The 15,976-nt window shown below is 42.3% G+C and overlaps 1 protein-coding gene across 2 annotated transcripts in view; it reads left to right on the top strand.

Annotated features, from left to right (window-relative positions):
* Positions 1-320: 320 nt before the first annotated feature.
* The window catches only part of LOC148015180 (AMSH-like ubiquitin thioesterase 3), a 59,810-nt gene continuing 44,154 nt past the window's right edge, over positions 321-15,976 (top strand). Inside the window, exons 1-10 of one of the 2 annotated variants that reach the window (XM_087665099.1) lie at positions 321-664; positions 1,112-1,176; positions 1,778-1,853; positions 1,938-2,102; positions 2,188-2,261; positions 2,542-2,647; positions 2,731-2,777; positions 2,925-3,246; positions 3,334-3,423; positions 3,516-3,578. In XM_087665099.1, the coding sequence (XP_087521225.1) occupies positions 548-664; positions 1,112-1,176; positions 1,778-1,853; positions 1,938-2,102; positions 2,188-2,261; positions 2,542-2,647; positions 2,731-2,777; positions 2,925-3,246; positions 3,334-3,423; positions 3,516-3,578 (1,125 nt within the window). In that variant the 5' untranslated portion in view covers positions 321-547. The remainder of the gene's footprint in view (positions 665-1,111; positions 1,177-1,777; positions 1,854-1,937; positions 2,103-2,187; positions 2,262-2,541; positions 2,648-2,730; positions 2,778-2,924; positions 3,247-3,333; positions 3,424-3,515; positions 3,579-15,976) is intronic. The other variant, XM_087665098.1, reaches the window with a different exon arrangement.

Below are 15,976 nucleotides of genomic sequence, written 5' to 3'. Positions count from 1 at the left end.
GCATTATTGACCACTCCAGCTAGTACATAATATACAATATAAATATACATGTAGATATACACGAGAGCCCATCCTATAGGCATGTGGATAGCTCCTATGCGAGCGATGGGTTTGGCAGGGTGGTCCCTTTGCGAATGTGCAAGTAGCGAACTCTCAAAACGTTTTGTGGAGAGGCTCCGCGTGCACTAGAGAGCCCCCCTGCAAAACCTTTTCCTTAAGAGATAGTATACCTATAGATATAGATACAGATAGATAATCGCATCATAAAAGAAAAACACGGGTGAGAACGCTGGTAAAACTTAAGGACAAAAGCACGCGAGGAAAGTCAATACAAATCCGAGGAAGAAAGATTAGCCGCCGTGTTGTCTATTGCCTTATGCCTAAGCAAGAACAAAACAGCAGAAATACACTCTCGCCTCCGAAGCGGGAGAGGGAGGAACAGAGGTTTCCTTTGTGAAATTTGGGATCGCTGGCGATGGCGATTCCTGTGCTCCTATGATTCGTTCGTTCTTGGCTTCTTCTTCTTCTCTCACCATCTCTCTTCGAGATGACGACCCGATCGTCCCGCCGCTTCAGCATCGCGGCCAACACCCCTAAGGTCGACGTCGACAATCGTTTCCCTCTCAAGAAGTACTACCGCACCGCAGACAATCTTCTCAAGCAGGTACACAATCAGTGGGTTATGCTGCTAGGAAGATCAGAACCAGAAAACACGCGTATCACAAGAATTAGAATCTGGGAAAACGCACACACGTGCGCGCGCACGAAAGAAGTTTTTGAGATTTTTTCATGTGGGAAAGGGGGGTCTTTTCCCTTGTTTTTCTCTGCAGTGTTCAACATCACGAGCTTCTACTGGGAAGGGAACTTATACCTAGCCAGGTGCAGTTGGGGGCAATGGGCTGCTGGCCTTACACGACCCCTGCCCCCAATGGCACCTAGCCAGTTATGTGGCTCCCTCACAAAAGCTCACGATGTTGTCATAATTCACAATGCAGGAATTGTTTTGGGAATTTGTCTAAAATTTGATGTCTCCCCCCCCCCCCCCCCCCCCCCCCCCCCCGCCCACCTCAACCCCTATTTTCCCCTCCTCATTCTCTGTTTCTTTGTGCAGGCATACATCTACAGAGAGGAGAAGAACATCCTTGAGCTCTATATTTTGCTCCTTAGATTCTCCAGGTAGACTTTCTTTACCATAGCAGTATGGTGAGAAGAATCTTGCACGAGCAAGCAAGATACGATTTCTTATGATGCCCCAATGCCCCAGCAAAGTTTTCCTTTGCAATCACCCATGGACAGGTGTATCTACTTCCCGTGATTAGGAACCACATTGAACATGTTTGATATAAGACTGACTTGTGCAACCAATGGGACAAAATTGGCTAAAGTTGCCTGGGTTCTCACCAAACACTTGGTTGGTCCTACTCCTTGATGGGGTCATCAAGGAGAAGGATCCTAGTGCGATCAAGCTCCACAGTTTGGTTGGGTTGTGAGCTATCTTGCATGCATATGGAAACAATGCCAGCATGGCTCTTGCTATGCTCTCTTGGTAATATTTGCAAGGGAGGTGCTATTCCTTTAGGCATTTGGGTATATACATCTCTTACCTTAGATAAAAAACTGTGTTATTTTGAACCCTTTTGTCTATATCAGATTCAAGGAAAAATGGCACTACTAGACAGCATTTTCCAAGAAATTTTAAGACAGCACTGATGTTTTATTTCATTTGGAGGAGGTGATTGAACTGCCTTCATTTGTGGTTGGTTCTTCGCTATTGCAGTCTTGTGGGAGAGACCATACCTGAACACCAGGACTATTACACATCATCTGCAAAGCAGAGAGCAGTTTATAAGCAGGTGGATCCCAAATACTGTGTGAATGATAAGAGATGTCTAAATAGAAGATTGTAACGGCTGTGTGCTTTGCTTGTGACATTGCAGAAGTGCAACCAGGTACTATCTGAACTTGAATTCCTCAAACCTGAAGTGCAAAAGCGGGTGGAGGAGTTGAACAGTTCAATTGTGGATGTTGGTGGGCAAGTCAACAAGTATGAATGGCCTCCAATATCAAACAGACCTGTGGTTCAAAGTGTCAACAATGAGAATGTTAGTGTCTTGGTCTGCTTTGACTACTACATCTGATAACTTCCCCCATGAGCATAGCCTGAATCTTGCATTGATGTCTGTTCAGACCAATTGGCAGCTCCAAGCACTGCAGAATGTTCAGATCAGACAGTACCAAGTTGATGAACAGCTAAGGGACTTGTGAGCTCCATTTCATTCACCTTTTTCAGCATGCACTAAGCTTATTTTTCCTGTTCAGTAGTGTCTTTACTTGATTGATCCTTTCACTGTTCCATTCATAAAGTTTGATGCTACAGAAAGGACTACCTGCATTCTAATCATGGCTCAAGGAATCACCAAGTTGTGCTCACAATGCAAAACAATGTCCAAATGATACTTTGTTAATGACCTACAAGACTTGATTTGATGCAACAACTATAAATTTGAGTTTCACAAGCTAGTTATGCACGCAACCTTGCAGATCATGGAAATTGCCACCCCCTAAGCAGGAGACTCTCTCAAGGCACTCTTTTCTGGGACCGAATGGCTTACGTGCCCCTTGGGATATGCCAATTTCACAAGCTAGGGTATTAACACAACCCCTGCTCTCTATCGCACTGAATTTTATCCTGTTAATTGGTGCTTCTAATGGCTTCAATTGTCATTATAGGTTCAATATCCCAGTTACATTGATGCAGCACAAATTGAGGTGCCCAGGTTTGTTAACAATTGACCTTTCTTTTTTTTCTCATTTTGTATTTTCTGAGTGGGGTAGTGGGAGGGGATTTCAAGATACAGGCCAAACATTGTGACACATTGTAACATAGGTATAGTCTGACCCTTAATTTTGTATTTTGTGTGAAGCTTGAATCAGAGTGAGAACAAGACTATATCAGTTATTGAAGCTCCATTGTCTGCAGCCTCGGTTGACTTTGAAGTGGAAACACCTTCTCAGTCTGTGTCTGGTGGGGAGCATTTGGACATTATTTCTCAACTCAGCACACTGATGCAACCATCACCTCCACCAGTTCCTGTACCTGTGCAAAGCATGCCTATTATGTCAGACTCATTGGAGCTCTCTAAAGAGGAGAATTCACCTGCGGCAATCTGTGATCCATTTCAAGGCCCCCTTTCAGCATTAGCTGATGATGTGAAGCAAACAGGAGACCCAAAGAGTTTGCACATTGTAACACAGTTTTTCATCCCTGAGGTTCAAATTTTAATATATTGTCTAGATAAAGATTGCTAATATTCTGCATTTTGGTATTTTCAGTCAACAAAAATGATGGAAGAGTTCTTGAAGCTGGCACGAAGTAATACAAACAATAACATTGAGACCTGTGCTGTGCTTGCAGGCTCTTTTGTAAGTAATAGCAATACTGAAACTATAAGTTTATTTCTGATTGTTGTGATTATGTTACTTAGACTGTATTGTGAAATATTTATGCTGTACAGAAAAATGCAACCTTTTATGTTACTGCTCTCGTTGTTCCAAAGCAACAGGCCACTTCAGACACGGTAAGCAGATCTATAGCTGCATACTATTTTATTAACATTTTGACAAACTGTGGCTCAATGTGCAAAAGTTTTCTGAAGGATCTATTTAGGCATCAAATTCATGTTCTAGGAGAGTTTTGGAGTTTATAAGTGATACTGTAGCTTTCTGGTCACCAAACAGAGCAATGAAACAAACAATGGAGCTGCCCAGCCACATGTAAAAAACAGGGATAGGCTATGATAGAAATCACAACATTTTCTAAGCACAATTGTGCTAATTTTGATGCATGATGAGTACTAGATAAAAATAGTAAACATATGGTTACATATTGGAAGGCATAAACCTGTGAGGGTAATGTCATTTTGTGTCAGAAATGAACCCTAAACTGACTGGGGAATGCAAGGCTTACTAGAAGGGAAATTAGTTTTCCGCCTTTTGCATCCTTTGTACACAGCTGTCACTTGGAACGATGTTTAGCAATCCATGCATTATCTTTTTGACCTTGGATCTATCAGAAAAGTGTGGAGCAATGGAAGCAAAGAGACACTGCTGATATGAACTGCAACGAACACAGATCAGAAAAGGGAACAGCAAGAACAGAACTCAGAGAGTACTCTGGAAATCGAACCCATATACTGGGACCTAAGAGCAGTACAACGGCACGGGTTGAACATGCAACTGGTAGAGTGTTTGAGCTAAAACACTCTTTTCAGCTGATTAGCATTCTTAAATAGCCCCAAAACACACTCAATTAATGAAAAGCCCTAAAAAGGGGAGCGGTCTGAGAAAGTTTCAGTAGTCCCCCAAAAACCCTAATTCTTTGGGGCACCCTTCATCATCTATAAATAGACAGGCTGCCCCCATTCAACCTAACTCGTTTTTGCAGATTGCAGCCATTAGCACACACACACACACGTGGTGGTCTAGCCCTTTGATTGCTTCCTCTCTCTCCATCAGCCCTTGCAGTGCCTTGGTGCCTTCCTACAGGCTGTCGCCCACTGTCTGGTGCCCTCCTACCTGTTGCGGTTGGCCCTGTTTCTCATCGCTAGCACCTTCATCTTCATCTGCACCCTGCGTTTGCAGCTTCTGGCTATAGGTGACAGTTAGCAGCCCTCCTCCTCCATCAGATGACTTGTTGCATTTGGAGCTCTCCATCACTTGGCGGCAGTCGGCGACCATCTTTCTCCACCTGGCATTTGCGTTTACAGCCTTCTGCTGGCGTTTTCATCATCAAGCATCATCCTTTGCAGTCGTCTACACTCTAGTGATCAGCGTTTGGTGTTCTTCCTCTCTCTTCACAGTTTGGTTGGTGGTCACAGGCTCGCGATCCGTCTCTAGTGGACGTCACTTTTCGACACACTGCTCTGCCCTTGAGTATCTGTACACTCTTACATTCATTTGCAGTATTCATTCACTTTAGAGTTGTGTTTTTTTCTCCCTTCTTCTGTTTGTGTTTGTTTTTGCGTTTGAGTTTTGAGTTTTTGCATTTAGGGTTTGAGTTTTGAGTTTTGCATTTAGGGTTTGAGTTGTATTCGTCTCTTTGTGTTTTTGTCGTGGTCGTACGCTCTGTGTTTTCTCATTGCAAACCCTAGCAGTTTTCTTCACACGGTATCAGAGGCGGTGCTCTTGTAAAGAGTATCCTGCAGATATTGTGGAGAGCTAGTCTTTGTGCAAGGCACATAATATGACTCGTAACCGAATCACAATATCCCAAACACCTTCTTCTCCAGTTCCTATGATGTTCTATCAGGCTTCTTGATTACTGGAGGCCCTGAGACGTCATTATGAACTCGGTGAGGAGGACGACATGCCACTTTTACTTGCATTATAAACTCGGTGAGGAGGACGACACGCCACTTTTACCTTCATCTTCTTTTTCTACTCCTATTCTAGATTTTACTAACATGACAAAGGACTTTGAGGAGTACTATCGCAACAAGTACGGTGATGTTTACACCCCTTCTACCAGTTTTACTATCACCTTCGGACTGGTTGGTGAGATTGGTTACCTCTCCGATCATGGACGATATACAGCATTTGGAACGTCTGGCAATCCATCTTCATTATCTCAGCGAGGTTCAATGTCAGGTTTGTATAATCCTTTTGAGTTGCCTGAATTAAAACCCTCGCTTGTTTCCTCTTTTGAGGTGCAAAATCCAGAATAATAGAGGGGCTCACGAAGCAGATGGAATTCAGGTACATTTGCAATTTCTATTTCATTTGAGCATGTAACACATACTTCTCCCATCCCTCCCATCCCACCCTCTTCTGCCTCCACTCTTGATCATCTCTCTTCATCCTTTCAAAATCTCGGATTACACTCAACATTCGCTTCACACACACTAGGGGTTGAATCTTTCATCTCTGCTCCTAGTACCCTCTCCTTGTCTATCCCATTATCTATCTCTTTGTACCATAGTACTTCGTTAGGGGGAATGCCACCCTTTAACACATTGCCTCTCACCTTTCCGCTAATGACCACACCCATAGCACTTGGGACAATTGTGATGGGCATTCCTCTCACTGCCCCTAGATTCATCTCTCACATGACCACTCAAACGCAAGGGTTTCCATCCTCATCTTCAGTTGATTAGCATTCTTAAACAGCCCCAAAACACACTTAATTAATGAAAAACCCTAGAAAGGAGAGCGATCCGAGAGAGTTTCAGTAGTCCCCTAAAAACCCTAATTCTTTGGGGCACCCTTCATCATCCTTTGGGACCTCGTCATTGGTCTATAGCCTATGCGGGGGACCCTTGACTAGTTCACCCTAACTATGTTGGCCACATCCCATAAAATTTAACTCACTTATTTAAAAGAAAAAAAGTTCCATGTGGTTCCATTCGCCTTTGTAAGGCTTGGTAGGCCTCTGGGCAGCCGACGTGCACCCTTTGTCTGATGCCCTGTCCTCTCTGGGGTGACTACTTGAATTTCCTTGGTAAGATAACCATCGCCTCTATAGTCTTGGTAGGCCACTGGGTAGCTGATGTGCACCCTTTGTCTGATGCCCTGGTTGCTTTGGGGTGGGATGCCTTGGGGTCAATAAACATCATAGTGGCTGGTCTAACCTTTCGGCTTAGTTTTGGGCTTGAGAGGGGGTGTTGAGCTAAAACATGCTTTTCAGTTGATTAGCATTCTTAAACAGCCCCAAAACACACCTAATTAATGAAAAATCCAAAAAAAGGGAGCGGTTCGAGAGAGTTTCAGTGGCCTCCCCAAAACCCTAATTTTTGGGGTATTCTTCTATATCTATAAATAGACAGGTTGCCCCCATTCAGCCTCATCCTTGTTTGCAGGTTATGCCAACCCACACACCCTATGTTGCTGTCGGCGCCCAGTTTCCAGCCTGCAGCCCGCCGTCTCCATTTGCTGTCCAGCCATCATCGATTGCAGCCACATTATCTTCAGCTTGTCCATTGGTGTAGGTAACAACTCCAAGCTGCTGGCGACTGCTTCAGACTGCTGCTCCAGCTGCCGCCCATCATTGCCAAGGTCAGCCAGCCTGCGTTTTCAGCATTGTAGGTCCTGACACTCTTCGACACCCTTTCTCCAGCTGTTGCCCTGCGGTTTACAGCACCTGTGCACAGTTTTCAGCTTCCAATCGGTGGTACACTGCTGCGTTTACCAGCCTCTAGCCTCCAGACTGTTGCGTTTTGGTGACCAGCTTGTTGCCATTTGCGATTCACTATTCAGCACTTCTACAGCTCCGACTGGTGGTCACAGACTTGGGATCCATCTCTGGTGGACGTCACACTCCACATTGCTTTGCCCTTGAGCACACTGTACACTCTTAAATTCATTTACAACATTCATTCACTTGACAATTGTGTTCTCTCTCTCCCTTCTTCTGTTTGTGTTTGAGTTTCTGTGTTTTAGTTTTTGAGTTTTGCGTTTAGCGTTTGAGTTGTGCCCTCTGTGTCTGTGTCCGTCTCTTTGTGTTTCTGTCGTGGTCATACACTCTGTGTGTCCTTAGTGCAAACCCTAGCAGTTTTTTTTACACCGAGGAGTCCTTCAATTTTATGCATAGCCTTTAGGCCCTCTTCTTTTCTCAATCGGGTGGTGTATCTATGATGGAGGCTCATCCTCCCTTCCACACACTTTTGGGCTTATCATGGCTTGGGATTTCCTCGCAGCCATTATCGAGTGTGGATCAGTTGGTACTAGACTCTAGAGTTTGTCTCCATGGCATTACCTAGTAGGCCTTCTGGTCATTTTGCTGTGTCCTAGTTGACATTTGGATAGGGCTCATGTGGCCTGGTATCTCCACTTGCTTTGATGTCTCATGAAAACATTCATATTCTAGTGCCTTCACATCAATCGGCACCTTTTGGACACTTACAACCTACTTCTATCTACCCTCCTCCTCCTCCTTTCTTTTTTTGGTGGTCCTAAGCTGTAGATGACAGCTTCCATGGCTGTTTGAGTAGGGCAGTGGTAGTTTCAGCCTCTCTTGTGATGAAACTCTGAAATTTCTCTTTGTACTACATTTTTTCTCTTTCTCCAACAATTTTCCAACTTTCCTCCAAGTTTTATAGCAATCCAGTCATTGGAGGTGGATATTTTGGTGAATCTCTGCTGGAAACCCTAATTTACAGCAAAAATTAAGGTTTGACAACCACCTCAGGATGCTTGTTCAGAATTGAGGGCCTATGACTTGAATTCCAGTAGTTGAAATGAAAGAATTTCAGGGAGTTTCAAGACTTAAGAAGCTAGCTAGCCCATATTAGATTTGGGGCTCAATTTGTCCTTCAAGGAGTAAAGGTCAATCCCCAAGCAAACCTAGGGGCAAATCGGTTTGAAGGCTTGCTGGCCATTTATGACAGCAAGTGGCACTTGGATTAGTGGAGGAGATCAGAGTATCTTAGTTGTACTTCACCTATTTGCAATTGAAGATAAAGAAATACTGCTAGGGGTGCCAATTTTGAGGCCAATAGGTTGTCCATTGTCCAAGATTAAAGTGGTAAAGTGTGAATTTTAGTTTATGCGATTTATTTACTTGCTGTAATTACTATTAAATTAGGTTGTTACCACCCTATCCGAGGAGGAAGGCTGGTTTCATGGTTCCATTGTTGGGATACAATCAACTCCCTTGAATTAGTGGGCTCGAGGCACTTCATTGAAGGTCAAAAGCTTTATTGTAGTGTTGACATTGTATTCAGCTGAGCATTACAACAAGAATGTCTTCAGATAGTGAGATGGGATCAAGAAATGATGATTCCTCTTAGTCTGAAAATTCACATGATGAAGGGGAAAATGCAATGTGTGATCTTGGACAAGGCCCGCTGTATGGACTCCAAGCTGGTAATGTTGGTTTAGACTCAAATGTGGGTCTGTTTAGGCCTTTGGAGTTTCATGGCCATCAAGAGGGAGAGGAATTTGATGAACAATTTAAAGACCAATTGAGGATAATAGTTGAAATGCTTGTGCAATTGGCAAAAGATCCTTGGTTTTTGCACTTTTTGAACCTCTTACGAGAGGGCAGGAAAAGGCAAGAGAAGAAGAAATTGTCTTTAAGAGCTTCGGGACAGCAAGATGCAATGAAGGAAGAGCCAATATAGTAGCATGATTTTCCGAATGTGGGTAGTGAGCATAAGCAAATGATGCAAATGGGCCAATTTATGCATATACAAGGTCAACTTGGAAGGACCAATCTGTTGGCCCTTAATGTTGATGGTAATATTAGAGGCTAGGCATTAATTAATTAATTAATGCTAGTCTATGGGTCAATAACTGCTCAAGGATAGTTGAGAGACATTGGCCTAGCCACTTCAATTATTGGTTGGTGGAATTAGTTTTTTGGGCACCAGAATAAATATTAAATTAATTTTCAGAATTAATATTTTGAAAACTAATTTAATAAGTTGAATAGTGCTGGAAAATGGGATTAGAAGGCTGTCACTTGGTAAAACTTCCCCATGTAAGTGGAAACAACGTTTTTGGGGGCTAGTGAAAGTTTATTCCAGCCATTGTGAGAGAGAAGAAGGTTGTTACAGATCAAGGATATGCTGGTAAAATCACAAGGATGTGAAATTTTATTGCTTTGCTTAGCATTTGATTAAAAGTTAATCAAATGTGCTAATGTAGCTTGCAAATGTGAGGTGGAAATCAATTATTTCGTTGTGTGGGACTTATTAGCAGTCCAGATGGCTCACGTGTGAGTCTCAACCTATGCCAGGCATGTCTAGGTTATTTAGGCATTTTATTATGGTTATTATGATGCTTATTTGGGGTATTTTATGTTGGCAGACTAGCATTAAATGCTGACCTATCTCTATTTTGGCATTATTTTCTTCTTTATATTCCTGGCTCCCTCATCATTCAATGACATCATCACCTACAGCAAGTTTGGTGGAGAGTGAAACCAGCCTGTTCACTGGGAAGGGCGGTAGTGTACAACCAAAATATATAAATGCTTTCACCCAATTTACAGTCGTCCACTTTACCTGAACTTAAAGACATAGAATCAAGAAGAAAAACAGGCAGCTAGAATGCTCCTGTTGCCACACAGACACCTTGTTGGCCCCTAAGTTAGGCGCCCCTTGTGGTATTTCTTTATTTTTAAAAAGAGGGAAAATACAATGGGCTGTCTTTCACCTATTCTGGGTGAAATTTGACAGCATAACAGTACAATTACTGACCCAAAACAAGTTGACTAGGAGGGGAACCTCTGCCCAAGTCTGAATCTTCTGGTTGGAGTGCAGAATTGACCATTTCAACCGGCTGTATTTACTGGTTCAGACCTGTTCTGAAACCTGTTTACAACTCATACTGTTCCCTGTACTGTTCAGCCCACTGTAATTACTGGTTCAGACCTGTTCTGACACCTGTTCTCAGCTCATATTGTTCCCTGCACTGTCCTATATCATCTGGGCCAAGTGCCCCTTGATTCTGACATCAATTGGGCTCTGAAATAACCTCTGAACAGTCCAGAATCAGAACTGATTTAATGCTGTTTCAGACACTTGCTTGGTGAGGTTACCACCCTCACCTGTTCCTGCTTGTGGGCAGCATACAACTGCTCTTGTTCCTGGAGAAAGGAGGCTCTTGCCTCATGCAAAAACAACATATTCCACACAGCTGTACCTGAATCAGAAGAAAGGCCCTTGATTCTGCAGCATAACCATACTGTCAGGGAGAGAGAGAGAGAGTAGGAAGCAAGCCCAAGCCTCTGTGCATCATAGACAAGGTAGACCAGCTCTCAAGAGCTCTCCATCTGCAGCAATCCATCTCCCTTTCACAAAATGAGCCCCCCATGCATTGAAACTCGTTTTTGTGCTGCCCTCTCTCTCTCTTTTGGGAATTTATGCCCAAATTGTGACACATGGCATACATGTAACAATTTTCCTGTTTAAACCTTTCGGTCTAAAATTCTCCATCCTCGGTTCAAAATTTGACCTCGGCACAGACCAAAGGATTAATCCTCGTACAAAAACAAAGATAATGATGCGAACAGATTCTGGGGTCCAAAAATAGTAACTCCCTAAATTTTAGGAGTTGTTTCCATTGCATCCCCACTAGTCTTCTGACCATCTTTGCAGACTATGGCTACATCCAAATCTGTAATGTAGCTCAACTGAAAGTGAATTTCCACTGATGACTCCACATAGACTAATCTCTTGAAGATTTGTCCATCTTCACTTTGAACTAGTCTCTTCCAGGCTAGTTCTTCAACACACTTGTCCATATACACTTTCACAAGTCTCTTCCAGGCGACATTCTTGTCCGTTTCACAAATTGGCCATGCAACTCAGGCGTTTAGATTTCAAGAGGGATCCTTCCAAAAAGAAAAACCAAATAAAATATGTAATAAAGAAATCAACAAAAAGGTAATAGTTGTCACAGTCTTGTGACAGAGAGATAGAGTTGTTGCAATGGCTAGGAGCTAGAGACTCACTGTTGTACGTATCATTCTCGTGTTTGGTATATGGATTGTATTTTTTGAGCACATCTTTGGGTTCTCTTCTTTTGCAGTGTTATTCTGTTTTCTCTCTCTTTTGTCTTATATTCAGTATATTTCAACACTTGACTATGGTTGCATTGCTACATCTCTTTTGACATGGTATCAGATTGCAGGACCTAGGTTCTTGCTGCGATTTTTTTGTTGATTACAGGTTTTTCTTTCCCCTATTGACCAGGCTTGTGTTTTTCAAACCAGCAACACGCGTTTTCAGCGTGCACTTGGATTCCAGCCTTCAATCGTCGGTTTGCTGCATTAAATGCTTCACCATTCTGCATTTTTAATTTTCTATCCCTAACCTTGGCTGGGGCGATTGTTTGTACAAGCCGTTTTTGTTGTTTCTGGCAGTTTTTGATAGGTTTTTCTTTATTTTGTAGTAGTCAGCCTTTGTTTTTAATCATATTTTCGGTTACATTATATGTGAACTCTTATTTTGTGAAGTCTTTGTTGTTGGTTTGGCTGTATTCTCTCTCTATATACCTTCTATTATTCTATCTTCTCTTCTTATCCTCCCCTAATGGCTTCTCCATGTACTTCTACAAATGATAAGTTACATGGACTTGACTATCTTACATGGAGTGCTGTGATGAAAGCTTGGTTTGTGAAGGAGCGAATTTGGGACATTGTATGTGGAGCTATTTCTCGGCTTCAGTGTTCTTTTCCTCTTTTAGAAGATTTTGATGAGGACAACCATGAGGAAGTTGTGCTTACATGGGATTTGGACAATGCACGTGTGTATTTTGCCCTACTTTGGTGTATTTCTAAAGCAATTCTATTGGTGGTTACCTCTTGTAGATCATCACCAGACATATGGTTGAAGCTTCAGCTGTTGTACAAGACATCTTTCTTTATGTGTGCTATGACTCTTTATGGACAGCTTTAGCAGATGAAGTTTAAGCGATAAATATCATATAGTCATTTTTGATCTGTGTGACACAGGTATAGAACTGGCTTTCAACACATGCAGTCTGTCCTTCCAGAGGCAGATCTAGTGGGAATGATACTCTGCAAGCTTCCCTTCGAGTTTGATTGAGTGGCCAATGCTTTGCGGATGCAGACATCCTCCACACTTGTGACCTTTACACATACGTCCTCGATGTTACTTGAGTATGAGGTATCTTTGCGTTATAAGGGAGTCTTTAGTCTCATTATGGAGGTTTCAGTGAGGCCTTTATAGCTTTCGAGAGGGTTGATAGAAAGAAGGCGAAGGCCTTGTGTTATCACTGTGATAAAAAGGGCCACTTGTGGAAGGACTGCAAGGAGTTTGTAGCCTCATGAAAGAAGAAGAAGCGGAATGTGGACTTCTCCAATGAGTTATCCTCATCTCGAGTCTCGGACTCCGATCCTTCGGCCAAGGGGAAGTCCTAGGTGTGGTAGAGATCCACTTTTTCAGATTGAGGGAGGGCTTGCTTGCCCCTTCCTTTGTTGCTTTCTAGTCTAGGTGATGCGGTCATCCTTCACGACTCTCCAATGCCAGAGAGGGAGTGTGAGAGGGTGGTGAGATGGGGCTGCTGAGCCTCACCTATGTAGATATATAGATGCACATGTTCCAGAGAGGGATGTCCTTGACACATCAACCAAAGTCTGTAGGTTCAAATCTTGGAGCTGGGATTGACATCTAGGTTCATGATGGGCTGGTTTTTTGATAGAGTGGGATTGGCTCCTAATCCGAGCTCACATGAGGGCACACTTTGGTAGTCTTGGCTAAAGGCGGGGAATCCATGGTCATGTATGTTCAGAGGCATTTTTTGTAGGATGGTCTTGTATGCTCCTGCGAAACATTGTTTGACAGACACAAAGATTTGTTATGACTCTTCTCTATTTTCGTGAGCCGGTATGATCGACCTCGACATCAGGTTTACTGCGAAGCACCTTGGTGGTGGCTTGATCACCCATTGTTTGGGTATCCATGGTTCTACTTTGGTGGTTCTTTGTTGTATGGACTATGATTAGCCTTTATCATTGTATCATTGTATTTTATCAAATCACTTATGATCTGAGCCAGGGTGTTAGCAATCCAGATAGCTCATGTGTGAGTTGACCTATGTTGGGCATGGCTAGGCTATTTAGGCATTTTATTATGGTTATTATGATGCTTATTTGGGGCATTTTATGTTAGTTGACCAACATTAAATGTTGGCTGACATGCCTCTATTTTAGCATTATTTTCTTCTTCATATACCTGGCTCCCTCCTCATTCAGTGACATCATTACCTATAGGTTTTGTGGAGAGAGGGAGCCGATGCTAGTGTCTAGGAGCCAAAGACTCACTGTTGTATGTGTCATTTTCATGTTTTGTACATGATTTCCATTTTTTGAGCATATCTCTGAGTTTTCTTCTTTTGTAGTGTTTTTCTGTTTTCTTTCTCTTTTGTCTTATGTTTAGTAGTTTATTTGAGCACTTGTCTATGCTTCCATTGTTAGACCAGTTGTAACCAGCCTTCCTTCTTGGATAGGGTGGTAAATAACGTGATTAAATACTATTTACAGCAATTAACAAATTCACAAAATTAAAATGCACACTTAACCATATAATCTTGGACATTGGACATCCTGTTGGCCCCAAAATTGGCGCCCCTTTCGGTATTTATTTAACTTAATTAAAGAAGAAGTTGATGTATGATGGGATTCTCCCAATCCCTTTCAGTATTCCAACTCCCCTTGCTGTCCAAAATGACTAGCAAGTCTTCAATTTGATTTGTCCCTTGATTCGGGCAATCATTTGGCCTTCACTCGCTTTGATGGAGATGGAAAATTCTCCAAATTCAATGATTTGCTGGTCCCTCCACTTGAATAGGCTAAAAACAGCTTCAGCCCTATTGAATCTAAGTCTTGGAGCTTCCAATTTTTGGATGCTTCTCGAGACTGTTGCTAAACCCTAATTTCTATTGCAGATTGGGGTTTATAGAAGAGAAATCTAAAATTTCTCAGCCTTTGGTGATCTCAATGCTGTAATCTTTGGAGCAATGCTGTAGAAAGGTTGGGAGATGAGAGAGAATGTTGAGGATAAAGAAAATTCAGACTTTCTTTGCGAAGAACTAAATAAATCTGTCATTTATTGTTGCTGCCCTATCTCAACAGCTTGTAGATACAAAGGACCGAAGAAAATTAGTCATTTACTGTTACTGCCCTGTCTCAATAGCCTGTAGATGCTGTCACTTGGTGTTGATTGGTTTTCTCTTGCCCTTGGTTGTCTCAAAAGGTCCTCCAATGGCTGCAAATTAGACAAGCAACATCTCCTTCCTCTCTTGTAGGTTGAATACACTAAAAATGCCTCTCTCCAGTCTCTAAAGAAGTTTTTCAGTCTTGCATGGGTATTGTTGACAAGTAGCAATCTTCCCAAATGGTTTTTCTAGCATTATTCATAATTAAATATTAATTTTTAGTACCATCTTTGACCATCGGATTGGCGTTAGGTACCATTAAACACCACTTCCCTAGTGTGACCAACTGACACTCATGGCTAAATGAATGACCTAGGCCAACAATTGGCACAAGATATCACCAAGTACCTGTGTGGCATAACTTATAGCAACTTTTGCCTTTGACATCTCGTGATTTCCTCGAGTCCCGGGCTCCTAAATTTACTCTAATCCCAGTTACACCTCACATGTGTAACATTTACTTAACCATGTGATTAAAAATTAATCCACATGTTAAGTGAGGTTTCAAAAATACACGTCCTCATGACACCAATTTTGTCAGGAACGAGGATTGTGAGATATCCTTTAATACCAAAGGCAAAAGTTGTAATGAGTTATGTGTGACATGTACTAGGTAGTACTCGGTATCAGATTTGGGCCGAGACCTATTTATTGGTCACTAATGTCAGTGGTGACATTAAAGACTAGGCATTGATTAATTAGTTAATGCCAATCTGAGGGTCAATAATTGCTTAGGGACGCTTGGAAGATAAATTAGCCTAGTCAAGTTAATTATCAGCCAATTGAATTTTTATATAGATTTGTGTAGCCCTTTGCACACTACTTCCTTAGGAAAAGCCAAACACATCGTACTAGTGGTTGATGACTTCTCTAGATGTGTACAAGCCTATTTTTTGGAGCTAAAATCAAAGGGTTATTCCCGATTATGTGAGTGGAAAATCTTTGTTGAAAAGAAATCTACCTTCATGTTTGAGGACTTCGAGTGAACCTTGAAGGAGACTTCACCTCCAAAGTGAATCTTGAAGAAGAGTTCACCTCTAAAAGGCTTGACAAGTTTCATAAGCAATTGAAATGAGGGTTTGAGATCTCCAATACTACGGAATCATCTAAGAATTATATGTTGAGAAACCCTTCACCCTTCACCCACAGTTTGTGTTTTTGCGTTTTTGCGTTTTGCGTTTAGGGTTTGCAGTCCCAAAAAGGGGCGCCATCCTAGACTGACTATGCCTATTTATAGGCCACTCTCTCATTCATTCCTCACGGCTGATTCATTCAGTGCGTCACTGCTTCTTTCCAG

Source organism: Lygodium microphyllum, chromosome 24 (genome assembly GCF_053477565.2).
Source record: "Lygodium microphyllum isolate KBCC chromosome 24, Lygodium_microphyllum_v1.1.10, whole genome shotgun sequence".
Lineage (NCBI taxonomy): Eukaryota > Viridiplantae > Streptophyta > Polypodiopsida > Schizaeales > Lygodiaceae > Lygodium > Lygodium microphyllum.
This window is presented reverse-complemented; position numbering and strand designations above follow the sequence as displayed.